Source organism: Schistocerca americana, chromosome 7, assembly GCF_021461395.2.
Source record: "Schistocerca americana isolate TAMUIC-IGC-003095 chromosome 7, iqSchAmer2.1, whole genome shotgun sequence".
Classification (NCBI taxonomy): domain Eukaryota; kingdom Metazoa; phylum Arthropoda; class Insecta; order Orthoptera; family Acrididae; genus Schistocerca; species Schistocerca americana.
Window position 1 is genome coordinate 513,546,349 of NC_060125.1, and position 26,887 is coordinate 513,573,235.

General features: G+C 42.7%; 1 protein-coding gene across 1 annotated transcript in view; it reads right to left on the minus strand.

Moving 5' to 3' along the window:
* Window positions 1-26,887, minus strand: part of LOC124622294 (gamma-aminobutyric acid receptor subunit alpha-6-like) — a 118,336-nt gene that overhangs the window by 41,554 nt on the left and 49,895 nt on the right. The window contains exons 4-7 of the mRNA XM_047147965.1: window positions 23,402-23,625; window positions 19,000-19,082; window positions 14,475-14,612; window positions 5,290-5,442 (exon numbers count right to left, since the gene is read on the minus strand). Coding sequence (XP_047003921.1) covers window positions 5,290-5,442; window positions 14,475-14,612; window positions 19,000-19,082; window positions 23,402-23,625 — 598 coding nt within the window. The remainder of the gene's footprint in view (window positions 1-5,289; window positions 5,443-14,474; window positions 14,613-18,999; window positions 19,083-23,401; window positions 23,626-26,887) is intronic.

A 26,887-nucleotide genomic window follows, 5' to 3' on the forward strand; every position in this document is an offset into this window, starting at 1 on the left:
ATTAGTCATTTTTACAGAAAAATGCCTGTAAATGGCCAGCCTATAGACATTTCAATACGATTTCAATTTTTATACATACGGGGTATATCAAAATCTTTGCGACAAATGTCCCTAAGGGTGATTGATCAAATGATAGGGAACAACTTTTGTTGGAGACAAATGTACGCTGACACTTCCAGCGATTTTAGGTGTCGTTTAAGACATGTTATGCCCCTGAGAAGCAGTAGTGTGTAGGAAAGAGGTTCCCAACCTGGGGGTAATTGCCCCCTGAGCGGTAAAATGAAATTTTCTGAGGGTTAAAAACTAAACTATTCAATTCTATTTCAGTCAAGAAACTAAATTATTTTCAAAAGATTGTTACTATTAACAGAATTTTGTAAGCCTAATACTGATTATATACGTTATCAATAATTACTTATTCTCAGTTAGTAGCATTAATGCAGTGGAGGTTACAGGTTGCTCACATAATCCACTCACTACACACATGTGTTGTGGTTTGTCTCGTTCATCGCTGATGATAAATGTGAGACATATACGTAATAAAAGCTAAATATCTCAAGAAATTGTGCTCTCCAAGTTATAGATAGTACCTGCAGTAATCTAGAAATTGCTACATTTCTCGCTTCGATACAGATAAATGTATTAATTGACAGCACGACACTGCAGTAACCACATAAAGGCAATTTTAATACTGTACACAGTTTTATTATTATTATTATAACTATTATTAAAGTATATAAAGATGGTATCTGTTTTTTCGGAACTCGTGATAAATAATTATTGCTTAGAAACGACATTTTATAAATGATATGCAGAATTATTATTTAGAACAAGATTTGGAAATGTGTGCCAAAGAATTGTCTCTGATTAACTCCCATATATCAGTAGTTAAAATCTGCAGAGCACCTTCAGCGAAATTAACTCTCTTCTTGAAGAAGTTAGATGCTCTCCTAATATACATATTCAAACATAAAATAAATGTGATACTCCTTGGGGACTTCAGTGTAAACTTTCTAACAAATTCCAAAGACAGATCAGACCCAGAAAATGTGATGTCCACATATCATCTTGCTTCTGTCCTTAGCTTCCCTACTGGAATAACTTCCTGTACAAGCACACTATCGATAAAATATTTATAGACCAGGCCAAAATAGGCGATACTACTACCAGGCAAGTCCTAAACGGTCTCTCTGACCATGACAGGCAAAGACTCACTATAAATAGTGCAAGTATCTATGAGAATGACAGTGGCCCCAATTGGAAAATAGCTAGGACAATTAATGATGAAATTACCCAGACATTTAAATCACATGTCAAAGCCACATACTGAAGACCTGTGTATAATTTAGAAAAAATCAGTTCCAAAGTACAATCTTTTCAGTAACGAAGTCGCACTGATATTTGGAAGTACCTTCATATATATATAAAAGACCCAAACCACAAAACATACCAAAATGCCATGGATAACCACTGGTATAAGGAAACGAGAGCTGTACATCGCCACAAAAGATTCAGACAACCACAACCAACTAAATCACTGTAAAAATACTGTAAAATACCAAGTAAAGTTATTCAGAAGTCAAAAAGTTTGTTATCTGTGCTCCAAAATTAATAAATCTGGTAACAAAATCAAAACAGTATGGGCATTAATAAAGAGTGATATTGGTGCAAAATGAAGGAAGGCAAGTGCAAAATCAAGAGATCCTTGGAAAAATTTTTAATGAGCACTTTTTAAGTGTTGCTGAGAAAACAGGATACAATGTCTCGTTAGAAGAGGCCTCAAAAATATTGAAAGATCATTTCCAAAATTCCATAGAGCAGATAGGTATAGCCCCTATAGTAGTAGAGGAAGTAAGAAAAGCCATTATTTCTTTAAAAAGCAAAAACTCAACTGGTGTCGACACCATCTCCAGCAAACTGCTAAAAGCTTGCTGCAATCAGTTCAGTGAAGTCCTAGCTCATATATTCAATGCCTCTTTGAAACAAGGTATCTTCCTTGACAGGATGAGGTATGCTATAGTAAGCCTCCCTACAAAAAAAAAAAAAAAAAAAAGAAAGGCGATGCCTCAGATGTTACAAACTACCGTCCTGTCTCTCTTTTGACTATGTTTTCTAAGGTACTCGAAAAATTAATATATGTCAGGATAGTTAGTCACCTAAAAAAACTTCACAATAATTAGTAAAAACAAGAAGACATTGCCCGCAGGCATATTTTGCGTTCTGTCTAAGGCCTTCGACTGCGTCAGTCATACTATAATTATAGAGAAAACATGCCACTAAGGACTTTGTGGACAAATGGACAACTGGCTCTAATCCTATCTACAGGGCACACAACAGAAGTAGTGATAGATTGAACCACTATGCAGGTAGGAGGGGTAGAGTTCGATGAGGGAACATTAAATTATGAGTTCCACAAGGTTCTGTCCTTGGTTAGTTGCTGTTTTTCATATGTGTGAATGGCCTACCTTTGTCCTAAAAGCAACTTTACAATGTTTACAGAGGAGAGAAGAACTGTGATAGACAATAAGACATCCCATGACCTAGAATTAAATGCCAACCATTTACTTTATGACATTCTGAATTGGTTCAAAGTAAATTCTCTGTCATTAAACCTCAGCAAAACCAATTAAATTCAGTTCCATTCTGGTCTCAAAAACCCACAGGAGATAAACATTGGGTATGAGAGCCAACAGGTACAGAAAGTAGATTGTTTGAACTTCTTCGGCATACATATAGATAACAGACTTAACTGGGAACACCACATCCACCAAACCCTGAAAAGTCTTAGTTCAGCAACATTTGCCATCTGGAAAATCACCAAAACTGGAGACATCGATGTCTCAACATCTGCATACTGTGGCTACTTCCATTCACTTGTGTGCTATGGAATAACCTTCTGGGGCAATTCACCACTGCCGAAAAAAGTCTTTACAAGTCAGAAAAAGGCTATCTGAATTTTGTGTGGAGTGTCTCCAAGAACCTCGTGTCGCAAACTTTTTAAGCAAATAGGAATACTAACCACTACTGCTTCACAATATCTCTTGTCAATCATGACATTCATGCTTCAGAATACTCCTCAGTATGAAACGAATGAAACATACTATTATCATAACACAAGAAGGAAATGTGACATGCACTGTGACCTGAAAAATTTGTCTCTGATGCAAAAAGGTGTAAAATACATAAGCACAAAAATCTTCAATGCATTTCCAAGCAATATTAATTGTCTACAAGGTAATAATTTACTATTTAAAAGTAAGCTAAAGGAGTTCTTGCTTGAAAAAAGTTTCTGTTCTCTGTAAGAATTCTATAGCAGAGACAGCTAAGATTATTTACCATATATTATTGTGTATTCCTGATTCAATATATCTAGATGCTTTAAATAGATTAATTGATGATCTGTAAGTCAAGAAGACGGTCACTTTTACTATGTAAGAAACTGTTTAGATAAGATCTGAAAATTCTATCTTAACCTCTGTTTGTGAGAGTAATTAGAACTTACTGATTGTGTTGTTTATTAGTATTTTCAATTTGTATTGTTAATCTTTGTTTATTGTCCTGATGGAAACAAATGTCTACGGAATACGTAATACAATCAAAATAAAATAATAAATAATTAGTCTTCATAACACACAAACAGGACTCTTTCCGTCCAATCAATTAAAAACATCGAGTCTGACTATGACACCGAACGATGCTTTTAACCTCTGACGTACTGCCATCTGGGCAATGAGCAGCAGGTAATAGTGAAGCAAATTGTACGCCGCCTGTGCCTGTTTTATATGAATAATACTTAAAATTGTCGTTGTGTGCCCGGCCGACGATACGTGCTTTGTCTAAAGCAATATTTTTTCTTTAATCCATTGAACAACCACCTATAATAATCAAAAGGCATTGGGAGGTACTTTCAACGAAGCGTGTTTATAGTATGATCGCATTTCCGGTTGCGTCGACAGGACGCCTGTTTGGCGATCGTAGATAGCATTCAAAGAATCCTACAAGCTACAACGAAAATCAGACCAGAGGTTGTAAGGGTATGTATCCACAAGTACATGACGTAGTCAGTCGCACCATCGATGGTTCTCTGAGTAACTACAGATTGGCGTTTTTTTTCACAATTTTGGGAAAAAAATATTTTTTGGGGGAACACTTAGGGGAGACGGAAACCTCGGGGAAATTTTTGGGGAGGATAATTTCCGTACCGGGGAAACTGGAGAAGCATTTTAGCTGCCTAGCCGAACTAGTAGTGCCATGTCCGGTATTCAGTTGAAACAGCACATACTTAGCTTTCTAGATATTCACTACTTGTTACTATTTCTTCATCTCAGTGCTTGGGTAGCTCAGATGGTAGAGCACTTGCCCGCGAAAGGCAAAGGTCCCGAGTTCGAGTCTCGGTCCGTCGCACAGTTTTAATGTGCCAGGAAATTTCTTATCAGCGCACACTCCGCTGCAGAGTGAAAATCTCATTCTGAAATTTTACCTATATCTTCTGAAATTTTTAAGCTCCATCTTCTGAGAAAGATGTTCGGGCTTGGTAATACTAAGCGAGGGCAGTCGTTGTTTATGTTTTGCATGGGACGTTCGTATGCAGTATGAAGAGTTTGTAGATTTGACAAAATACGAATATGGAAGTTTTCCGTAGGCTGTTATGGCAATAATGAGTGATTAATTAATCGGTGTATTCGCCAAGGGTGAGCGATTTACATAGGAAATGAATGGACAAATAAGTAATGCCATTCTTAGTGATTAGCATGCGTTGGCTGGCTATATTATTACCTCAACAGTTTACGTACTAAGGTTACCGAGAACTTTATAACGTGATTGTTTAATTGGTAAGAGTAATGCAGCAATGGCAAACTTCAGTGTGAAAGTAGAACTAAATTTAACTGCTAATACGAGCATAATTGGATATAGCCATTATTAGGAAGTGTGTTGCTTAGGAACTCAATAAATGAAGCAGATGGTATGAACTGTTATCCATTCAAAGTAACATTTGCACTTAAATTTAATAACTGATGACTTTAACACTCGTAAAGAAAAGAGAGACGCTTTAGTTTTAGACAACACGGTCAGGTTTCGTACAAAATGTGTTCTCTCTGTTAATTAAGAATCAGTCAAATCTAGCGGACGGTTGGTTACATGCTATCGCTCGAATACATGCGAAGCTCCCTGTGGCTAAACAACCTAGCAATCAACGTCACCTGCTTGGGGATCGCTGTGCGAACCATCGAGTAACCTTACAACAGATGTTACTGCTTGTGACACGGGCTGTGGTGCGCTGTGACTCACCCATAGCGACGCGGCCGGGCACGTCGTCCGGGTCTATCCAGAAGGCGACCCAGGAGCAGCACACGATGAGTCCGCAGGGCAGGAACACCTGCAGCATGTAGTAGCCCGTGCGCCGCTTCATGCTGAACACGCACCGCAGCACCGAGTACTCGTCTGCAACAGCACACTACTCTTGTATGCAGTCACATTTCTTATTACTGCCTCAACTCTCAACCACCGACAGGTAGTCGCGATCTGTAAATGTCCGTTTAAATAACATGATAAAGAAACTTTTGAATAAAGTGATACTGCAACTACCATTTCCACTCTGAGCTGGCAATGGAAATTCTGCCACAACGGTAAGATCTCAATAATTACACTTGTGAGTTCAGTGTAGGTAGACTGACACACCTAAGTAGCCTTTCTGATCTTATGTTTTCGCTTCATTTCATGTCGTTTCGCAATGTTACGCCTAAATAATAGATCGACGTGACACACACACACACACACACACACACACACACACACACACACACATACACATACACACTTTGTTCTGGAAGCTGCGAATAGCGCATGGGGAAAAAGATTACTGGTATAGCTCGGTCGACGAATATCAAAAGCTGTCGGCTATAAAAAAACATTCGTGCAGTCGCAAGTTTTTGTACAGTTGTATAAAGGAGTGCCATGAACAATACATCAAATATCCTGATCGGTGAGATATGAAGTCTGTAAAGGTCACTTTTTTTTGTTTTTCTTTATTATCTCGAGAACCGCTTCATCTAACGAAAATGTTTTCCAGTACAAAGTTAAAGTACATTAAATGTCCTACAAAAAAAAAGATCCTATTCACATTCTCTCTAGGACTAATAGTTAAGGCGTTGTAGGAGACGGAAGAAATTGTATCTTATTTAAAAAACGAGCAGGAAATTCCACATTCTCTCTACGGCAATATGTCAGAAAAACTAGTTACACCGACTCTTCCTTATACTGGCGACACAGTGCGAGGCACTCGAAAGTGGGAGGGGGGATGGGTTATTTTCCACAACGTGTGTTATCATCATCATCATTTATTGCACATACACCGGCCATTTAGACCCATGGCAGAAAATAAAAATACAATAACATAATTGATTAAAATATCAAGTCCACGAATCGTGACAAAATAGTTGTAACACCACAGAAATTTATCACGTATGTTTGCCCGTTAACTTCTGTCTTGATCATCTTCAGTGCTAACTATTGGATATGCTTCTTCCAGGATCGCTAGGTTCCTGACTCTCCACCTCGTTCGCAGACGACCTCTTAGACGTCTACCGGTTGGCTGGTGTAGAAATACTCTGTTAGGGAGAGTGCCCTCCACTAGTAGACCATGTTCTGCCCGCTGCAGTCTTTTTCTTGCAATCATGCTCCCAATATCAGCTTTCTTAAACCACCGATACAGATCTTCGTTGTGCCTTCTATCCCATCTTGCAGTTTCTGCATTGTATACCAGGCCATAAATTTTCCTTAAAATCTTCCTCTCAAACACACGTATGCACTCTTCCATTGTCTGTGTACTTGCTCATGTCTCACAACAACACAACACAGTCGGTCACACTAGCGACATCCGGCTGACGCTTATTATTCTTCGTCGAATTTCCTTCTCTGTCTCACTTTTATTCGACAATATTGATCCCAGCTACTTAATTTTTCAGCTCTTTCAAAATTGTGACCTTCTATACTGATGGCGTCCATGTTATTTTGTCCACAGGAGACTACCATATATTTTGATTTCTCATCGTTGACCAGTAACCCTAGTTTTCTCGCTTGTAGCATAAATCGTGAGGTATCTGCTGCCACCTCATTCATAATCTCGCTCACAATCTGTAAATGCAAGAACTGCATCACCTCGAACCACCTCCCTCACACTATTGCATCCAACTGCACGTCTCACCTTTTCCAGCGCTGTCTTGAACAGAGCTGGTGAGAGAGGATCACCCTGTCTCAACCGACTCTTAACTGTGAAGGGTGCCGACAATTTATTTGCCACAATTGATTGGCAACATGATCCGTTGTAACAAGCTGGAATCACCCTAACGCACTTTACTGGTATGCTGAACTCCTGCATTATCTTCCACAGAGCGATTGGATTAATGCCGTCGTATGCCCGCCGGATATCAATGAATATAAGATGTAGGTCTTTATTGAGTTCGTAATACTTCTCTATCATTTGCCTCAATGTGAAGATGTGGTCGGTGGTTGGACGTCCAGGGGTAAGTCGACACTGGTATGTGCCTACAATTCCTCCGAGCAATGGTTTTAAATGGGTCAAATGGCTCTGAGCACTATGGGACTCAACTGCAGTGGTCATCAGTCCCCTAGAACTTAGAACTACTGAAACCTAACTAACCTAAGGACATCACACACATCCATGCCCGAGGCAGGATTCGAACCTGCGATCGTAGCGGTCGTGCGGTTCCAGACTGTAGTGCCCAGAACCGCTCGGCCAGCAGTGGTTTTAGTCGACTTAGTATTAGAGTGGTGTACACTCTATATCCTATCTCCAGCAGAGAGATCCCTCGATAATTATGTACTTTTGTCACATCAGTTTTTGTAAAAACGGGGCACACGATTGCCTTTTTCCAATCCGTGGGGTTCTCCTCTGTTGACCAAATTTCGGCCATAAGCTGTCTGAGTCCTTCTATTACCACTTCCTCCCGTACCGAAACAAATCCGCATTGGAAGATATTTCGACAAAGTACCAGAGCATTAAGGTCGGGTAGAAACAGAAGAACTGGAGAGATTAGAAGGGATAGAAGAAGAGGTTCTTGAACCAACATCGGACGAGATAAAAACCATCCTGGATGTCCATAAAAAAACTGTAAGTTGTGTTAACATTGCATTGTGCTATCGACAGAGGATGTCAAATTGATCCCATATTTTTAGATTTCCAGAAGGCTTTCGACACCGTTCCTCATAAGCGTCTTCTTACCAAAGTGCGTGCCTGCGGAGTCTCGCCTCAGTTGTGCGCCTGGCTGGATTCGTGATTTCCTGTCAGAAAGGCCACAGTTCGTAGTAATAGACGGAAAGTCATCGAGTAAAACAGAAGTAATATCCGGCGTTCCCCAACGAAGTGTTATAGACCCTCTAATGTTCCTGATCTATATTAACGGCGTAGGAGACAATCTGAGTAGCCCTCTTAGATTGTTTGCAGATGATACGGTCATTAACTGTCTTGTAAAGTCGTCAGATGACCGAAACGAATTGCAAAATGATTTAGATGAGATATCTGTATGCTGCGAAAAGTGGCAATTGACCATGAATAAAGGAAATCGTGAAGTTATTCACATGAGTACTAAAAGAAATCCGCTAAATTTCGATTGCAAGATAATTCACACAAATATGAAGGCTGTAAATTCAACTAAATACTTAGGGATTACTATTACAAATAACCTAAATTGGAACGATCACATAGATAATATTGTGGGTAGAGCAAACCAAAGACCGCGATTCACTGGCAGAACACTTAGAAGGTGCAACAGGTCTACTAAAGAGACTGCTTACACCACGCTTGTCCGCCATATTCTGGAGTATTGCTGTGCGGTGTGGGATCCGCATCAGGTGGGACTGACGGATGACATCGAAAAAGTACAAATAAGGGCAGCTCGTTTTGTATTATCGCGAAATATTGGAGATAGTGCCGCAGACATGACGCGTGAAATGGAGTGGCAATCATTAAAACAAGGGCGTTTTTCGTAGCGACGGGATCTTTTCATGAAATTTCAATCACCAGTTTTCTCCTCCGATTGCGAACACATTCTGTTGGCACCCACCTACGTAGGAAGAAATGATCATCACGATAAAATAAGAGAAATCAGGGCCCGCACAGAAAAATTTAAGTGCTCGTTTTTCCCACGTGCCGTTCGAGGGTGGAACGATAGAGAGACAGCTTGAAGGTGGTTCATTGAACCCTCTGCCAGGCACTTTATTGTGAATAGCAGAGTAATATCGTAGACGTAGATGGAGATGCAGATGAATACAGAGATGAGTTGGAGTAATACAAACGCAAGAAAAGCATGTAGATAGATTCTATGTTCTTGTGTATGTTATCATGATATGATGCTTCTATTTTGAGAAATACCATTTGTCAACCTGGATGATTTGAAAATGGGTCCCGACCCGAAACTAGTCATCAAGTAAATAAAACTGGAATTTGCAACTTTGTCTGTTTTTCCGTTGCACTGATTAACACAAAGTGGCGCCCTGCAATTACTCCAGCATGTTGGAAGTTCGAAATCAACATTGTCGAAAACATATCGGCAGCACGCTACACATGGAGCAGGCTCTTCAGTGTGGTAGACAGCTGACTGCCTCAGCTGCTGAGCTTTTTTCCATAAGAGCCCATTTAACAACTGCTAGTAGATATTCAGTTAATAAACTGAAAATAACTACACTGTATGAACGCCAGCTCAGTGAAGTTGTTTTGTCTACTCACTTGAAACAAATGGAAAGGAAATGATAGATAGGTATAGTCTGTCTGTAAACTGAAAAGTGAGCGGCGCTCTCGTGGGGAGAGTTGCTTCTCTGGGAAGAACGCTACAGCTGCCGTACAGGAGGGCTAAGAATCAATTTCCCTCGAGCATTGCGAAACAGTGGGAAAAGATTTACGTAGATGCTGTCACTACACTTTCCTTGTCATTGTGTTATTAGTTACTCACATCTGTGTTCAATGTAGTTTAACCCACGTCGTAGTAAATAAACACCCTCCCCTTCGCTCCCTCAGGGGTTCAAATGGCTCTGAGCACTATGGGAATTAACATCTGAGGTCATCAGTCCCCTAGACTTAGAACTATGTAAACCTATCTAACCTAAGGACATCAGACACATCCGTGCCCAAGGCAGGATTCGAACCTGCGACCGCAGCAGCCGCGTGGTTCCGGACTGAAGCGCCTAGAACCGCTCGGCCACAGCGGGCGGCTCCCTCAGGAATGTCTGCCCACTGCGTCGCCAGTGATTCATAAGGCGAGCTGCGTAGGTGTCGTTGAAACTTTGTGAAATACCCTGTAGTTGTTTTTTGTGACGTACTGCAGTAGAGACAATGGGTAATTGCCCGCTATCACTTCATTTTGCATGCTTACGTATGAGATAAGTGCATGACCACAATCCAGCGTTCTACCACCTCCACACTTCTTTCCTCCACGCCCGCCTTTTCACGCTGGTACATGCCCAGAACACAATTTATTCCTAAATATGGTTCTACTATACTTAGATGTGTCACAAACTTTTTAATATTTATTTTTAGCCAACTTCCTTTAATAGTAAATGTCACTTTCATACCATTAAAACACCAATCTTAAGACGTTAAACATATTCACAATTGCGAATGTGGATAATCCTCAGCTGTAGAACGGAATGGCGACAATGAAATTTTCTGCCGGACCGGGACTCGAACACGCATTACCCACTTATGACGAGCGATCAACTTACAATTTTTTTTAATAGACGCTACCCCTTTTTATGGTAAAGAGTAGAGTGGTCGGTTCTGAGCTGGTGGAGACAGGGTGGACAGGGGTCGAAACCCGAGGCCTGGCCACGAGGTCTCCCCCCTCCCATCTCTGAATCACTCCCCTCTAGTTCTTTTTTTTTTTTTTTACCGGGAACAGGATAAGTAAGCAAAATATCTTTATTTGTATAAATACAACAGAAATACCATCCTTCCACACGAGACATTACACTCGTACAAGGCGAGCAACCATTCAGCTATCTGAGCACGACTCACAGCCACTCCCAAACTTCCGTATGTCGTCAAGCACTCATCTACGACCTGTACTCGTACATCTATTATGTATATTCTTGTACAGACAAGACTTTTTATTTAAAAATTACTTGCCTGGTGTCGGAGGATAAATATGATAATGCTGTGCCTGTGTCATTATGAATTACGATGCAAAGTTCCTTTGGGTGTCCAAAGGAACTTTGCATCGTAATTAAGAATGTCACAGGCACTGCATTATCATATTTATCTGCCGACACCGGCAAGTGATTCAAAAAGTCTCACCTATACAAGAATACACATAATGGATGTACGACTACAGGTCGTAGATGCATGCTTGACGACATATGGAAGTTTGGGAGTGGCTGTGAGTCGTGCTCAGATAGCCAAAGCGTAAGCTAACAGCTCGTGATAAGCGAATAATCTGGCCCAGCACAAATATTCATTATCGTCATTCCTTTCTACAGCTGAGGGCTGACCATATTCGCAACTGCGAATATGTTTAATGTATTTCATAACGGCTGTAGTCGTCGCAGTATCTGTTCCTTTGAACATGCATGCAGGTCCAAAGCAACTTTGCATTGTAATTCAAAATAACACAGGTACTGAGTGGAGGTGTTGACCTTGTGCGATCCTTGGCAGACAGCTCAGATAATGCTGTTTCAGTCGCTGTGGAGCATTTGAGTACAGAGTACCGTGTGTTCGCGGTCGAGCAGTTCTTTAGAAACAATGTTCTGTAGTCACAGATCAACGTTTTTTTCATCAAAAGTTTAATGTCGGACGTCAAGATGCAATCCCAGATCGAGACATTATACTCCGATGGGTTGCAACATTTAGAAGTGCTAGATCTGTGATGGAATAGAAACCACGTGGTCTTCCCCACTCAGTCAGAACTCCAGAAAACGCAGAGAGAACGAGACCAGCAGTTCTTGCTGTCGGAAGCGATCGGTAAGCTACGGGCAGTACCGCTGGATATGTCACGTCGTTCGCTTCATCGCATCTTACATGATGATCTCAAAGTTCACCTGTACAAAATAGTGATTGCCCAGCAGCTAAGTGAAACGGATTTTGTGCAGTGCAGAGAATTTTGTGGCATTATGGATGCTTTTCTTATGGAAGATGCAGATGGTCCAGTATTTTTGAGTGATCAAGCAAATTTTTATCTGGATGGTTGTTGTAATGTACAGAATTGTCGGTACAGGGAGTCGGAGAACCTATATGAACCACACAAAAAACACAGCTCAAAATAACAATGTGGTGCGGTACCTCCAACACAGGGATTGTTGGACCTTACTTTTTTTGAAGTGGGAAGAACCGCAGTTACTGTGATATCAGCGCACTACGTAGTAAAGTTAAACAACTTTCTTCATCCAGAATTTGAAAGGCATCGAATGAACATGAGACAAATATGGTTCCAGCAAGATGTTGCCACAATCACATAGGGAGAGCATCCATGGAAGTGTTTCCACAAATGTTCCCAGGCCATATCACTTCACGATATGGTGAAGTTTCCTGGCCCCCAGACGCACCCGACCTATCGATCTGTGATTTCTTTTTGTGGGGCCACTTCAAATTAACTGTGTACGTGAACAAGCACTGCATAAGCGATGACCTCAATGTTTCCATTCAACAGGAAATTGAAGCTGAAATGTTGGAGAGAGCAGTGTGTAACTTTCATGAGAGGATACAAATTTGTGTCCAGCAAGACGAATGTCACCTCAACATCATTCTCCAAACATAATTAAGGAATGTGGACTTCATGAATGCAATAAAACTACTATTACTGAATGCAATTTTTAAAAAATAAAACCAGGCATAAGTTATTCAGTGGTGAAAAACGTGCATTTCCTCTGTTCCATCCTCTAGTTTAATAGAGGACCTAATGCTGCAGATACCTGGAGAAGAATTTATGGTGCGTACAGGAGGGAGGAATTTGGTGAATGGACAGCACAGAAATGATTTTCTCGTTTCTGTCTTGTGTGATGAACCACGCCATGCAAGATCTCTTTTTTAATGAAAGCCTCCTAAATCAGTTGGTTCACAACAATTGCAGCTAAACGACACAGGAATTGGCACAAATTACAGAATTCACCACACAGCCATTGTGCGCCACTTGTATTCGTGGGTAAGGTGCAAATACTGGGTAAATGGGTACCATACTTAAGCGACACCTGCAAAAATTAGCAGTTAACCATGTGTTCGTCTTTGCGGCCAGTTATCGTTTTGCTTGTCATAAGTACACATCGTCCTTGGGAACATTCTTACAGGTTGTGGGGCCAGGTATGTGAACTAATGACACACTGTTGCTATTGAAAACCAAAAGGCATGTTAAACCAGTGTTGTTAGCGCCATAAAACGCAATAACTTATGCAGCAACTCAATACATCAGCTGACTCTTCTAGTAACGTACCAAACCCTCTTGCGTTTCTCATTGGAGCTGGATGGGGACCCCCATGATGGTTATACGGTTACTAAACGAATCTCTGACGGAATGCGACGCTCTTCTTTGAAGCTTCTCTATTTTCCTCTATAAATATAGCATAATAAGGATACCAGATTGAAAAGGAAGAAGGAAGATTAAGGTTTTGAAGTTCTGTCGACAATAGGGTCATTAGGGACAGAGCATAAACGCGAATAAGTTCCTTTCAAAGGAACCGCCGCGCAATTTTCCTGAAGCTATTTAAGGAAAGCTCGGAAAAGCTAAATCTGAATGGTGGGACTCGGATTTGAAGTCGACCTCCTGAATGTGTGTGCAGTGTGCTAGTCACTGCGCAACCTCGCTCGTTGATGACAGACTGAAGAGCTATACTGAAGTATCGATTTAACGAGGATTTAGAGCTACTTCATACACGGGTCAGGGGTGTACTCAATCGATGGATCACATATGCGCGACCACATCGAAAAGCACAGATGGAGTTCTTGGAAGAAGAGGATATTCGACGAATTGACTGGCCTGCTCCTTCCCCGACTTAAACAGCATGGAGTATGTGTGGGCCGCTTTGGAGAGACGTGTCCCAGCACTTCCACATGCGGCAACGACCGTCCAGCAGTTGTCAAGTCGCACTGGTGGAGAAATGGAACCACAAGATCACCTCACCAACGTGATGATCACACATCCTATTAAAAACCATGTCCCGCCTTTTGTAATGTCTAGGGAGTCATGACAAATCGCGGTGACTTCAGCGTAATTATTTTCTTTGAATAAAAGTGTGATTTACATTCGTCTCTTTGCGTATTACTTTCAGTTGCCTTTGGTAGTACACTGTAGCAGTTCTTGGAGTTATGTTTCTTGACAGACACATGATGTGAAAGCTATTCCCGTCCTTAAGTTTTGCTTACCAGTATATGATTGTCAGCAAGAGGCATTTTCAGAAGGGAAAGAAATGCCATGCGACAGAAATGAAGTCGGCAGTACAGAAGCACAAAGGTGTGAAGCGCGGCGCGTGCTCACCGTCGCCGAAGAAGACGCTGATGTTCTCCTTGGTGGTGACGCGCACCAGATCGTACTGGGCCAGCTCGACGCCCTCCGCCACGACGCTGGAGCTGCCGCCCAGCCAGCGGTACACCAAGTCCGACGACCGGTAGCCGTCTGCAACACACGTACAGCCCGCCCTCACCGTCACAGCCCACTGAGAGGCCCGGGCCTGCAGTCTGGGCTAGCACAGGCGTCTGCGGCGTGCCAGTCAGACAGCAGGATATTTACCTCAAACATAAACTTATTCAGAGTACAACATAAATTAGCTGGCATCTGACGATTAAAGTATAACGTTGCGACGTTCTCACAACAGACTAGCGCCTTCAGGTAGATTCCGTAGGAATAGAAAAACTCTTTAAATCCTCGCGTACAAAAATCTGAAATTCACAGATCTATTCTGCCTGTAATGGGTACCTGTTTATGATGTACCACATTGGTGTAGAGGAAGTCGAGACGAACAGTTTGATCTAGGGTACTTCTTGGGAAATCAACACAAACTCGCCTACAGAACCCACGTACACTGAGGTGACAAAAATAATTTTATAGCGATGTACACATAGAGATGGCGGTAGTATCGCGTACAAAAGGCATAAAAGGGTAGTCCATTGGGGAGCTGTCTCTCCACCCCCAGCAGTTCTTGGGGTTAGAAGATCCAAAGAAGAGCGGCGCGTTTCGTCACTGGGTTATTTGGTAACCGTGATAGCGTTACGGAGATGTTTAATAAACTCAAGTGGCAGACTCTGCAAGAGAGGCGCTCTGCATCGCGGTGTAGCTTGCTCGCCAGGTTTCGAGAGGATGCGTTTCTGGATGAGGTATCGAATATATTGCTTCCCCCTACTTATACTTCCCGAGGAGATCACGAATGTAAAATTAGAGAGATTAGAGCGCGCACGGAGGCTTTCAGACAGTCGTTCTTCCCGCGAACCATACGCGACTGGAACAGGAAAGGGAGGTAATGACAGTGGCACGTAAGGTGCCCTCCGCCACACACCGTTGGGTGGCTTGCGGAGTATCAATGTAGATGTAGATGTAGATGTAGATTGCCGCACCTCCATCTCAACACCCTCCGCCTCCTTTCCCAACGCAACTTCCACCATCTACCCCTCCCGGATGATGAGCTTCGCCCTGACGTCTACCCTTCCTACCAACTCTAACCCCACCTTCCTCCTGCCTCCTCTTCAGGGCTCCCTCTCCTCCCCCTCCCTTCTCCTGAGCAGCTTTCTCCTCCTACACCCCCTCCCTCTCCCGTGCTCCCCTTCAGTGTCTCTGCACTCCCTCCTGCCTTGTCTTCCCTCTTCATCTCCTGCCCCACCTGACTCCTGCCTCTTGGTGCATCCCCTGACGCCCCCACTCTTTTTATCCCACCCCCTCCCCTGCTGCCCCTTGCTCTCCCCTCCTTTTCCATCCTCGCAGGCCTCTTCCTCGGCAGGTCCCACCTGGCAGTTTTATTCTTCATTGTGTGTGCTCCAAGTGGGTTCAAAATGTGTTGTTCTGGATTGTTTTCAATACTGTGACCAACTTTTAACCTGTGTGTGTGACTTCAGTGTCTTTTTTGTGTTCTATGACTCGCCAACTGTGTTTTTTAACTTTATGTCGACTTTTTTAATTGTCCCCCCATGAACGTCTCCCTGTCAGTGTATTTTTGCCTCCATTACCTCCGCTTACTCTGTTTTATGTCCCCCATTTTTATCGCCTTATATGTAACATTTTATTCTTGTATTAGTTGTCATGTCACTCGGTTGAAGAGCGGCAGATAATGTCGCTAACAGCCATCCCCTGCCCATATGGGCAGGGGAATGAAATCACAATAAAGGAGAAAAAGGGAGCAGTCAGTTATACTCAGTTGATTCATAAGAAAAAGTTTCCGACGTGTTTATAGCCGCACGACAGGAATTAACAGACTTTGAATGCGGAATGGCGGTTAGAGCTAGACACATGGGACCCTCCATTTCGGAAATCATTAGGGAATTCAGTATTCCGAGATCCACAGTATCGAGAGTGTGCCGAGAAAACCACATTTCAGGCTTTATCTCTCACCACGGGCAACACAGAGGCCGACGGCTTTCACTTAACGATCGAAAGCAGCGGCGTTTACGTAGAGTTCTCGGTGCTAACAGACAAGCAACACTGCGTGAAATAACCACAGAAATCAATTTGGTACATAAAACGAACGCATCCGTTAGGACAGTGAGGCGAAGTTTGGCGCTAACGGGCTATACCAGCAAACGACCGACTTGAGTATCTTTGCTAACAGCACGACGTCACCTGCAGCGCCTCTTCTGCGCTCTTGGCCATATCGGTTGGACCCTTGACGACTGGAAAACCATGGCCTGGTCGGCGGAGACCCGATTTCATTTTGCAAGATCTGATGATACGGCTCGAATGTGGTGCACCCAAGCTGTCAAAAAAATGGTTCAAATGGCTGGCTCTAAGCACTATGGGACTTAACATCTGAGGTCATCAGTTCCCTAGATTTAGAACTACTTAAACCTAACTAACCTAAGGACATTACACACATCCAGGCCCGAGGCAGGATTCGAACCTGCGACTTTAGCAGCAGCGTGGTTTCGGACTGAAGCGCCTAGAATCGCTCGGCCACAGCGGCCGGCCCCAAGTTGTCAACGAGGCACTGTGCAAGCTACGACTTCTGGGAAAAACGTATCCCAGTATACAATTAATTCACATTATATTCCCCAAAAAACATGTCTTATTCATTTATTTCTCTGGGACCAATAGTCTTGACGCAGACAGGGAGAGAATACTGAAAATTTCGTGCATCATGCAAGTGCAGTAATTTAGTTGGTTTTTGTAGGCCAATTTGTAGTGGTTTCTCCACCTGATAGATCTCACGTGTCTCGTATCAAATTGTTCGTCTCTACTTCCTCTACACCACTGTAGTACATTGTTAATAATTATCGTTCACGCTGTATAGTGTCTACGCATGGGAAAAATTTTAATTTTAATCAGAGCCAAAGTTACGTTCTTTCTTGGTCAAATAACTTTTTGCGTCCATGAAAGTTTCGTACTTGAGAAATGGCAGGCACATTGCTTAGCACAGCAGAAGTAGCAACATACTGGGAACGAACTGACAGTGGCACGCTTCCACTGGTGTACTCCTGGCAAGAACAGTCCAGCCTGCTCGCTGTTCAATGCCAACTAATGTAAACAGGAGTATGGACCCCTTATGTCTCATCACACTTTCATTCACAAGTTGCGTTTTGCGAATTCAGTTATTGAAGAGAGCCTTTCGTGATATGCAACGAGTCGAGTTATATAACAGCAGGCAGCAGCTGCCTCTACTGGCTATCTCTATAAACTGCACTAACAACAGCTTATGACTAGTGCTAGTCTACTCATTATTATGAGAATTACTTCTAAAGTAGAAACTTCCTGGGAGATTAAAACTGTGTTCCATTCTCGGACTCAAACCCTTGCATGTCAGTCCGCAGCTCGTGGTCGTGCGGTAGCGTTCTCGCTTCCCACGCCCGGGTTCCCGGGTTCGATTCACGGCGGGGTCAGGGATTTTCTCTGCCTCGTGATGACTGGGTGTTGTGTGCTGTCCTTAGGTTAGTTAGGTTTAAGTAGTTCTAAGTTCTAGGAGACTGATGACCATAGATGTTAAGTCCCATAGCGCTCAGAGCCATTTGAACCTTGCATGTCACCGGCAACACTCTTGCTGAGGGAAGTTTCAAAAAAATGTTATTGGATGTTAAGACCCATCGGTCAGTGACAACACAACTCCAATTCGTCCGTTGCCAGGATGAGAGGATACGCATGGGAAAACTGGTGAGACATGAAACTTGGGTTATACAGCGCGTGAGACCACAGAACGCTCGCTTTCATTCAAAAGACCACTGAAAACTGATGAAAGCTCTCCGGAGACTGTTCAACAGTGTGCCTACTGTGGCAGCATTTGGAATGGAACATCTATAATAGTTTGTTTTATCAGTTTTGTCTCAAGTACTCTGAGCCTTCCCGGTCCAGGCTTGTAAATATAATTGTGTTGGCCTCATCCCTTCTTTCCCCATATGTCCAAAGTATTCTACCAAAGGCTGAAAAAATGAGCACTTTTGCACTTTGCAACAGAGTCCTGTTGTCTGTGGCAATGTGAAAAGGGTTGCGTAATAGGTCATCTTTACTGCTTTTAGCCCAACAAATTTGATGGATGGGTCTATACTTTAGCAATTGCTTCAGAAACCTTTGAAATATTGCTGGGGTGCCTACTACGCTAAACGGCTACTATGCAAATGGCACTGGTAAATACCTACCTCTGCAGCCGAAGCCCTTCTTAAGGCATGTCCAATACTTTTACGAAATTTGTAGTGCTCATAGACGGATATGAATATAAGACATTATTAAAACTTAGACTGCCTGAAACAAGGTTTCAGTAAGAACTGACACTACTTTATGAGTGTGGAGAACGGCAGGACAGCAGGACAGTTTGGGCTGTCGGTGAAACTGAGCGCCACTGAATAGTAATGTAGTGTGAAAAACCACTCACAGCTTCCAATGACCAACGGGCAAGCTTGCGAGTCCAGTGGGAACTTGCGAAGATGCATGGGACATCGAGCCTGGATTGTCAGCCTGCAAACATACAAAAAACAAGCATGAGTTTCGTTACACAGGTACACAAATGAAAGCTAATGCCATCTGCAATGAAGAAAGACATTGTCTGATCTGAGGACTATCGGTATCACAGGTCAGGACCGGTTATCCTATAAAACATACCAACCGACCCAGACGGTGGCTTTCTTCACTACCGTAACAGATGGTCACGGTTCACTGAGACATTACGTCTTCAGTTGATTAATTATACCTTTCAGTAAAAAATCGAGATTTGTTTTCTACGCGTTGTCACGTTCGCGGCTGCCTAAAAGAGTTCGCTACTTCTGAAGAGGCACTTTTTAGGTTAGTGGCTCAGTTAACTGATATAACAAGCGCATCTGGAATTGAGGGCTCCTGCGTACAACAACGGCCGTTCTCCAAAAAATGAGTCCATTATCTTACCACTATAGCTCCTCCACATTTTGTTTCTCACTGATTTCCTGAAATTACTTAAATCAAATGCTGGGATATTTCCTTTGAAGCGGACGCGGCTAAATTTCTTCTCCATAGTTTCCTAATACGAGACAGTGCTGCGCCTCTGATGACCATATCGTCGACGGGACGCTAAATCCTAATCTTCTTTCCTTATTCTTTCCACTAGTGTGCAGAAGAAAGTCTTGATGAGAAGCAATTCTTTCAGAAATCTGCTATGTCTGTCAAACATTATACTTCGATGGACAGATAATCAAAGAGAGTTGTATCTGTGCATCTCGCCACTATCTGTACAAAAGTCTAATTAGTTATGCGGTAGTGAAAATTACTTTTATATCCAACGATGTGCTTGGAAATATCTATTTTAGTCTTAAACTAAAATGGATAGTTTAAACATTTCATCTTTAAAACTACCATGAAGCTATTACTAGTGTCCCCAACAACCAAAACAGAAGGTCCCACACATTAACTACATTCTTTTCTTTTTTGTGTGAATACTTTTTGCCGATGTGAGGGATTACCCCAAAATATTGTTCCACAGGGTATGAACGACGTAAAAAAGTAATAAGTACTTATTAAAAGATTATAATTTTTCCAAAAATTTGCTTTTATTCTTAAAGTAGTTTAAATTTCCCATCAGGGTTATAAAAGGCTCAAAAAACATTTTCAACCACCTACATATCTGCGAACCTGTGAAGAGAACCCGATACAACTGATCCAGGTTTTCATTGCAGGTGTTGCTTTCTCACAATACAGGTGCATCACTGTGATGAGGAGTTTGTAATATTTTTTGTGACAGACAACTAGAGACCAAATTCATTGTGTGGAGACGGTTACATTGTCTAGATTGACAGAGCTATCCCAGTTGCCTCGATAAAGGTAAAGCACAGTTCTGCTGCAACCTCCTTGGGGTGTCCACAAACTGTCATTTGTAGGCAGCCATCACCAGCTGCTGCTGCTGACCATAGGCGACCACTTCATTGTTTAGTGTCTTACCATAACATTTGAATGTTGGAATGAAGTCGCAATTGTGTACCAAGATTCTGTGAGTAACTTCCCGTGTTGACTACCCTTCTTGCCATGAAATGACAATGAGCGTATGATCCAAGTTTGAGCATTGTTGAGAGACTTATCAGTGTATAGCGTGTGCAGAACGCCGTGGCCACTAGATGGCAGACAGGGCGCGTGTGGAGAGAGCAGTAGTGGTGGGGGGTATGGGCAGGCGCTGTAGGGGAAATGCCGAGCGCTAGAGGGCAAGTGCCATTCTAAAATTTTCTGTATATATTATGTGGAGGCCCACACCCACATTTGCATGGTGGCTATTCGAAAAGATCTACTGTCACCTTTGCTTTGATTAGTATCTAAAAAGAATTTCACTGAAAATGCAGCGATTTGTTTTCGTCTGACTTTTTAACCATTTGTAACTTTCAGAGTGGCGAATTTTTAGTAAAGCCTACAGATTTCTCTGGTTCCCATGTTAAAATTTGCTTCTTTTCCTAAAACACAGCGGAGTTTACACAGCCACACATTGCTAACATATTGTGCAGATGCAGTTGCAAAAGAATTCTGAAAAAGCGGTCCAATAAGTTTATTACGTGAGGAACTGAGGCACAGTAAGGTCAGTAGCTTATGAAAAAGCACATTCTCGATACAAAATAAACGCGTAATGTCTTCACTTATGTTGTTCCTAAATCCACAGCAATTCTCGTTTCACCAGTTATCGACAGCGCTTAAAAATTGCATTCTTTTATCGAACAAGTCTGTAGTTAGAGCAATAACATGGTAGATAATTAAGTTTTGCATAACAACCGCATCACAAAATACTCTCCTCTTTGCCAAAATCTCGATATCTCAAACCGTTTATGAAGTATGAAAAATGTTGTGGATATTTCAATCTGGCTTTATCACTGACGCGGTGTGATCACAAGTGAGTGAGCTATGTCAGACCAATTTTCTCGAGATTTGTGGCAGATAGAGACCTCCAGCCAAATCTAAGAAAAAATTCAATATTAGCTAAATTTCATACACTGCAACATATTATGTAATATGCACCATAAGCAAAATCATAGCAACGTCTATTTTTCATTACAAACTTTTTCGAATTTTGCGCAGTGTCTTACTTCCACATAAATATCACAATAACTACGAACATTAACGAAATTGTGGGCACGTCATCACGAACCTGACGTATGAAACCATAATTAAAGCAATTTTTTTTTACCAAATAGTTTCTGTAAAATTGCACGGCGTGCACCTCGATTCTGTCATCGCCGACTGGCCGAAACGTTTCAGATGCTGTTGGCCTCTCATTCTGAACAAACGAATGAACTCTCCCAGAGCTTTGGACGAAAATTAGTCACTGCGCATCGGCCACTGTATTCTGTGCAGGCTATACACAATCCGCATTATCCCGTTTGTGATTGGAAACAGAGGGTGCTATACTGAAGTGCACCGAGAATGCGGGTTTACTTTTACATCCACTATCTGTTTTCTGTGGCCAAAATAGCATGAGAAAGACGTTTCCAGTTCAAGAAGATGAACAATGCAAAACATCTGGATGGAGCATAACTTTCTCTTAACATACTAGTTGAAGAACTACAGTATCTGATCAAAAGGATCCAGGCACCTATTAGTGGGCGTTAATGTGGGGTGTGCCACTCCTTCGCTTTTATGCCAGCTTAAAGTCTGCTGGGGACACTTTCACTGAGGTGTCTGAATGTCTGTAAAGGAATGGCAGCCAATTCTTTCCAAAGATCCGAAGTCAGAGAAGGCAGTGACCTCGGATGCTGTGGTCTGGAGAGAAGCTGATGCTCTTACTCAAACCAAAGACGTTCCATTCGGATCAAGTCAGGATTCTGGACAGGTCAGTCCACTTCTGCAATATTACTGCCTACAAATTATTGCCTTTAGACGGAACTATATGAGAGGGTGCAGTATAGTGCTTATACAAACAATCATCATCTCCAAAGTGTCCCTCTTCCGTACTGCTATATGCAGTAGACAATACCCTAAAATGTCTTCACAGGCTTCTGCATTTAGCGTCTCCTTAATAAAGGGACCACAGCCTAACCACGAAACACACCCCTATGCCATAACACCTCCTCCCCGTACTTCACTATAGGCGGTACACATGATGGCGGGTAACGTTCTCCAGGAGTTCGCCAAATCCAACTCCTTCTAATGGATTGCTACAGGGTATAGAGTAATTCGTCATTCCAAACACTCATTTTCAGTCATCCACTGTCCAGTGCCGTCACTCTTTGCTCCACCTAAAGTGTTGCTTAGCACTGACTACAGAAACTTGTGACTAATGAGGAGCTGCTCGACCACTGTACCTGCTCTTTTTAAATCACCACTCACAGTCGTTTTGCTATCTGGACTGCCGGTAGTACTTTGGAACTCATGAGTGATTCCTTCCGCTGACTTCATGTGATTTTTTTTACAACCACTGTCCACAATGCTCGACGGTCCCCGTCCGACAGTATGTGAGATCTACGTAGCCTCGGTTTCGCTGTGGATGGTCCTTCGCGTTTCCACTTCACAATCATATTTCCAACACTCGTCTGGGCCGTTTCAGAAAAGCGGAAATCCCCTGGCGGATTATCTCAGGTTGCATCCAATGAATAGTCAATGTACGATGTCACTGAGCTCTCCTAACCAACCTTTTCTGGGTCTGCAGCTTCCCTGCCGACAACACAATATACTTCGCCTCCTTTTACACTTGCTGATCCGCCTCTCGTAACATCTGATGGCCAGTTTCGCATTACATAGGGGTGTGGGGATACATTTGATCAGACAATGCATTCATTCACACAGCTTACGCCGTAGCAGTGAGAGTACCACAGACGACGAGTACAGCGGCTGACCTGATGGAGTAGGTGAGGAGGCCGTCGTGGCGCAGCCGGAGGAACTTGTTGGGCACGCTGATGCGGTGCAGGTGCGACTTCTTGCCGTTGAGGAAGAACGTGTCCGGCTTCCAGACGCGGTCCAGGAACAGCCACGACAGCGAGAACTCGTCCAGGCCCGGGAAGTCGAACGTGAGCCGGCGGTCCGTCCACGTCTGCCGGAAGTAGCAGTCCAGCGTGTAGTGCTGCAACAGCGCGCGCACGCCCTGCTGAGCCTCAGGCCAGCCATGTTCTGTGCAAATCGACCGCGTCACGCGGCGCTACTGTGGCAGTGTGCGCACTGCCCATAAACACATATAGGGTGACAGGTGTGAGGCCACTGGCGTCAGCAGAAATTATTATCCGAGCGCGGGTAATTCCTTCCACAAAATTCCTCTTTCAATATGATTCATTAGGTGAGCTTCAGAACGTGTGATGTCCGAAGAATTAAATTTAAAAACGTATTTCATCTCAAATGATTCATAGTTATGCACATATTATTTCTAAAGTAGATTATTTTCATACCTAAACAATAAGCATATTTCGTTAGTAAATGTGAAGTGTATATTTTAATATTGTTAATATGGGTGCCACTTCTTTGATTCTACCTTTTTTCTAGCCCCATCCAGGATCTTTAGGGGTTGGGATGCTATGCTGCATAAGGTAACGTTAGGCTTAGAGAATGTCCGTATAGCCTTTGCTTCGACACTTACCAGCAATAGGCACGGATCTTTCGTCAAGCGAGAGGTTGTACATAATAGTTAACTACGAAGCTGTTATGTCAGCATACTCCGAAAGAGACTGACATATATCTGCACCGGAGGCTTGCCTTTATTAAATTATTTAAGCGGCTTTGCTAGATCGAGGATATCTACTTCTAATAACTTACTCGTATTGGCAGTTCTTGATTCGAGTTATGGAATATTTACTTCGTCTTCGTGGGTGAAGAAATTTCGGAAATCGTATTTAGTTACTCTGTTTTACTGCCACTGTCGACGTTAGCATTACCATCGCCACTGCGCAGTGAAGCTATTGTTTGTGTCTTGCCACTGGTGTAAATAACATACGGCCAGGGACTCCTTGGATTTTCTATCAGATTTCGAGTTTCGGTGTGGAATTTGTTAACAGCATTTCGCATTAAAGTTGGTGCTAAATTTCGTGCGTTCCTTTAAGTTTGGTACGCTTTTTTCGTTGCTTCTCCAGCATTGTTCTGACTTGTTTTACCTATTTTGTGTTCCATGGGGGTGGGGAGGGGTTGGATTTAGTACCGATATTATTAATTTATTTCGTACAGTTCTCTCAACTGCCGTCGGTACTGTATTTTTGAAGTTAAGCTACATTTGGCCTAAACTTTCACAGCTAGTTTGGAAGGAATGGAGGCTGTTTCTGTGGTATCGATAGCAACGATGCCACGGAATAGTTTGTCAAGTTGGCACTACGAGAGACACAGACGACAGCGCCCTCTAGCCGGTGCTGTCGAGGTCTACGAGCTCCGCGACTGCTTCAGCCCATTTGATCAGGTGCAGCCAGCAAGGACACTTCGCTTCAGCATCGCACCTACGTACAAAGCTATGTAATCGTTTATCACCTTGTTTTTGCACCAGTACCCCACGTTCTTGCACTACCGACTTGTATTACCGTTTCCCGTTCCTACCCACTCGCCGCCTCCCAAGCGGGATACAAAAAGTGAATATGATTTTACTGTATCTGATTGGCGATGGTACAGTAATACATTACGATCGTTATTGCCTCATTTGTGGACTCGAGAGAAGTTTAAGAGAGCGAGAGGTCTAGAAGGGAAAAATGAAATCGGAGCGAAAGAAGCATTTAATGAATTGTTTTGGGACGAGTATGAAATTGAGGGGTGGATCGAACAGGATATGTGTACACTGGGGATGGAAGAGGAGGAACGAGACACAGAGAATGATTTATTGAGAGAACAGTGTTTAGAGCGAAAAGAAATGATTAATGTTCAGCTTATCATTGAAATCAAATTAAATGACGGGAAAGTAGACGCACTGCTCGATTCTGTAAGTAATGTATTGGCAGTGTTGGAAGGTTTTGTATATAGGATAAAGAATAAGATATTAGTATTACTACCTGTAAATAGTGTAAAAATTAAAACAGCTGTTGGCGGTTTAAGTAAGACAATAAGGCAAGAAGTGCTCTTGGAATTCAAGTGCACGGAGAATCATTTTAGTATAGGATGCTTTGTAGTGAATGGACTTGTAAAAGATTTGGAGCTGGGAACAGATTTCTCACGTAAATATAAAACTTCGCTGAACTGCGTGAGAAAGTGGTTGGATTTTGAAATTAAAGGTGAAAAAAGAAAAGTAAAATTTAAGAATCTTTTGATGGGGGACAAACAGATTGCGCACACCATAATTAAACATATTTGGAATGAAGAGAACAACATGTGTGACAAGTTTGGAGGGGTAATTTGCTATGTTTTATTTCAGGATTTATTGTAACTTGTTTGTTGCTTTGTCACATAAGGATTTTTTTTGGCACAACGGCTGTGCAATTATAAAGAGATAGTTTAGACGCACATTTGGGTGCGAGGAAGTCGGAGAACTCGATTATTTGGTGAACGATATCAAGTCAAAAATCAGTGCATAGTACGCCGCGAATTTTAAACCGTCTGACGCGACTGGAAGCTCGAGAGTTTTTTCAAAGAATCGTAAGTTTGATTATACACTCTTGCTCATAAATTAAGGATAATGCTGATACATTATGAAACAACGCTCTGATGGGCGGTTTGCGGGTTTAAATCACCTCGGGGCATGACCATGTGGTGCATTTGACCTGCGGTCGTCGCACACTGGCATGGCAGCAGTCCACATATGCAGAGGTGTGTTGGTGCATGTAGAGTACGGTGCAGCGAGTAAGTGTGCAGACGTTTTCAGACGTGCTAATGGTGACTGTGTGTTGAAAATGGCTCAAAGAACACATATTGATGACGTTATGAGGGGTAGAATACTAGCGCAACTGGAGGCTGGTCAAATACAGCAGGTCATAGCACGGGCTCTCCGTGTGCCGCAAAGTATGATCTCAAGATTATGGCAACGATTCCAGCAGACAGGAAACATGTCCAGGCGGTACAGTACGGGACGTCCACAGTGCACAACACCACAAGAAGACCGATATCTCACCATCAGTGCCCGCAGATGGCCACAGAGTACTGCAGGTAGCCTTCCTCGGGACCTTACCACAGCCAGTGGAACAGTTGTCTCCAGACACACAGTCTACAGACGTTTGAACAGACATGGTTTATTCGCCCAGAGACCTGCAAGGTGCATTCCACTGACCCCTGGTCACAGGAGAGCCCGTAAAGCCTGGTGTCAAGAACACAGTACATGGTCATTGGAACAGTGGTCCCAGGTTATGTTCACGGACGAGTCCAGGTATAGTCTGAACAGTGATTCTCGCCGGGTTTTCATCTGGTGTGAACCAGGAACCAGATACCAA